The sequence below is a fragment of the Cyprinodon variegatus genome, unplaced genomic scaffold (genome assembly GCF_000732505.1).
Source record: "Cyprinodon variegatus isolate N-32 unplaced genomic scaffold, C_variegatus-1.0 Scaffold185, whole genome shotgun sequence".
NCBI lineage: Eukaryota > Metazoa > Chordata > Actinopteri > Cyprinodontiformes > Cyprinodontidae > Cyprinodon > Cyprinodon variegatus.
In genome coordinates this window covers 582,623-586,226 of record NW_015150638.1, presented here as the reverse complement: position 1 = coordinate 586,226, position 3,604 = coordinate 582,623, and the positions used below count along the sequence as shown (strand labels likewise).

The 3,604-nt window shown below is 36.5% G+C and overlaps 1 protein-coding gene across 1 annotated transcript in view; it reads right to left on the bottom strand.

Moving 5' to 3' along the window:
* sort1 (sortilin 1) overlaps positions 1–3,604 on the bottom strand; it is a 23,320-nt gene extending 19,716 nt beyond the window's left edge. Inside the window, exon 1 of the mRNA XM_015379082.1 lies at positions 3,095–3,604. Coding sequence (XP_015234568.1) covers positions 3,095–3,367 — 273 coding nt within the window. The 5' untranslated portion in view covers positions 3,368–3,604. The remainder of the gene's footprint in view (positions 1–3,094) is intronic.

Here is a 3,604-nt window from a genome sequence, read left to right as displayed (position 1 = left end):
ATTTCTTCTGTCAATATGCTCTATCCAGAACTCCTCAAGTGAAAAAGTTTATTTTCAACTGGTTTAATTTCATAAAATCTCTTCTTTAAGGAACCTTTTGCTATTCCATTATTAATTGATTAATAAAAAAAAAAAAAAAATTTACAGATTGATAAATTTTCAAAATAATCATTAGATGCAGCCCTACACCAGGCCCGTCCTTCAAAATGGGAAAAATTACAAGCAGACATATAACAAGCTAGACAAGCAGATATATCACAGAATGCTATCCAAGAGCTCTCCTCGCAAAGCATCATGGGATGTTTTGGGTGAGAGAGAGTAAAGATGGCACAGGTACTGTGCAGAGAGCCTGTCACGTGACCAATGGGTGGCAAAAAGCAGCGATCATCTGTCCGAACTGTAAATTAGCTCAGTTCACTATAAAGTCCACTATATACTACTGACTCTATATAGTGATGGAGGAGTTAAAGGTTAGGGCAGAAAATTTAAAGTAGTCCAGAAGTCCTTAGATATATATATATATATATATATATATATATATATATATATATATATATATATATATATATCTTACACATAAAAGTAACTTTCTGGTCACATATGGTTTATTCCTTGTTTGACTCCCTCTAGAGCACTTCAGTGTTTTCTTTTGTTTTTTTACAAGCAGTTTTACTAATTGCATTAATTTCTTTCTGTAACTGCAGGATATTTTTTTTGCTTGCAGCACTTTTTTTTTTTGTTTTGACTGCAGCATTTTGTTTGTGGTTGTAGGCTTTTTTGTTTGCAATTGTTTTGATGATTGTAGGTTTTTTGCTTCCATTTTTATTGATTGCAGTGTTTTTTTGTGCTAATGTGTTTTGGAATTTGCAGCACACATTTTTGGAGCTGATTTCACCATTTACTATGTATTTGCAGCTTTCAGCCACTGTAATTATGGCCTGTCGTTCTGTAACATATAACATGTACTGCCTTACTAAATACAAATAGGAAAGTAGCATCATCTCATTATGGTAGATAAACTAAGTAAAACAGTTCTTTATCATTTTAAACAGTGAGTTTTTATCAGCTGTATAATACTGTTATGAAAAATAAATTGTGACCATGTTCCTACAGTTGTTTTTCTGCGAAACTCACAGAAATAGATTCTTGGAGTTTAATTAAAAATAACAACTAGCCTTGTTAGTTAACATAAAAAAAAAAATCCCATTGATTTTTGAATTTGGACTTGACAAGTGTTAAGAATATTTTCAGACAAAGGTTTGAATATAGGAGGAACATGAAACAAAACACATTCAACCACCAGCACTTGTCTATAGTTAACTTGTGTAAACTACATCGCAATTCATGTGTTTTAATTTACCTCGCAAACAATAATACCAACATCTATACTTTGAGACATGTAACTATACATTTTTTTTTTACATAGTTTGTCATTTTCTTAATGTTTATTTACCTTTATAGGTTATTTTACTTACAGGGTTAAATAAAATACAATAAAATGAACAAAAAATATACTTTTGCCTTCCCAGACAAATATAGACCTGCTGCCTCTTCAAGATTAATTTCTTAAACAACAATTAGCAGCCCATTACACACTGTGCTCCGAGCTGTTCATGCAGTAAGCAGGCCCAGTGCCGGAGGGACCTGCATGGTAACCTCTGCGGAAAGAGAAGGCTGAGCCTCGAGGAACTCTCTCAGCCTGAGATTATTGGGGCCAAGTACACAAAGTACATCATGCAAACTTGATCACATGGCATCAGTGAGCTAGGCAAATAAGCAGCACAGGATTCTTATTTAGTCTTTTTTTAGTTTTGTTTTTAGATTTAACTTGAGAAAAGGGTACATTTGCAGACATTTGATGAGCTTGTCTTCATTGATGGAGGCTTTCAACTTAAAAAACAAACAATGTGGGTTCTGTTGCCCTACATGACTTTCTGATTCCTAACTGCCTTAACAACTGCACAAGCAAAGCTATTAATTACAAAATAACCAACACATCGTCAGTCACAAGAATTTCCTCTGCCTCATACTTCCTGTCAGCATTCAGACGGTTTGGATCTCTAATCAGTAGAGAAACCAAATTAATGCTATATGCTGCAAAACAGATATGTGTTGCATACCAGTGACACAAGTGAAAACTTTTTAGATACATCAAAACTTTTGAATGTCGTTTAACAGGATTTTATTACACTGCGCATAAAAATGTTACAGGAAATACCAGAGTACAAAGGTGATAAAACCACAACATCTTCACATGAGATCTGAGCATTGGAGCCTACAGAGCTGAAAAAGTTTATTTCATTTTTAATTTGCATTTTTTTTCCCATACCAGCAGACCAGGCTAAAAAGAGGACCTGGCATGCAACACAAGTGGACAGAAGTCTACTGACTGCAACCCAGAAATTACAATTTCAATAAGGATTAGTTTTTGAAACACACCTTTATTTTTAATTTTCCATCTCTTTGCAGGTGATGAAGCAGACTGAAGATGTTTTATCATTGGCTCCCTTTTATCTCCTCTTTCTTTCATCTTTTCTCCTTTTTCTCTGTTTTCCTTTCCTGTTCTACTTACTTTCCAGTGTCCATATAATTTGTAATACTCCCTACCCAATTATAATAAAGCTATTTTTATGCATAAATCAAGCAGAACACTAAGGCGATAGCCCTACTGCTCCACCTGTGAAAGTAAAATCTGTTGGGCTCTTTATGGCATCAAGACAATTATTCTTATTGCCACATTGCAAGACAGGACACTGTTGAAAAAAATAAAATTAAAAAATTAAAGAAACACACTTTTCATTACCAATGTGCAAAGATTCATCTTCAGTCTCTATATAACATGACATTATACGGGGCTGCTGCTGGTTTGGAGGCCATATGAGTGCTTCTGGTTGCTTATACCTCAATTTAGGAGATACACTTATGTGGTTTGCAAAGTCTAATTTAAACATAAATATAAAAAAATTCTTTTTTTTTTTTTTTTTTTACCTACCGTGGGCAATAAATAAGGCCTATTCATACATCTTAGCACCTGCGCACTATCATGCCTCTCTGTAATTGTCGGATTGCAACCTGAAACAGGACGGTAACTTACACTGTGGGTGTTGTCATTTAACTTGCTCTGAAACCCTCGGTGCTGTTTGCAGGAATCGCTTTGCTCGGCGTTCCTTCTCCTTCTCCTATGTTGCGATGCGTCCAGCCACGACGGAAGGGACCTCCTGACGATGTGTGCGGCTCTCTGCTCCACGGCGGAGCGCCTCCTGAACACCGGCTGTCCGACAGCTTTGGATCCAGGCTGGAAATCCAAGCCACCTGCAGGGAGAGCGCAGGCAGCGAGCAGCAGGAGCCCCTGCAGCAGGACTCTCATCCTGCCAACTGGCAAAGGCGGAAAGGCGACAAAAATAAAGGGTAACACTAAAACCCTCAAAGCGACTCTTTGTTTATCCTCAGCTTGTTGAGGAATTGAAGGTCGCGGATGACATCAACAAAACAGCGGCCGTCCCGACAGCTGCTGCTCAACGTCCTTTAAAGCCCAAACTGCAAAAAATTGAAATAAATTAAAAATATTTTTAAAAACTGAGGTTTTTTTTTTTTTTTTTGGTGC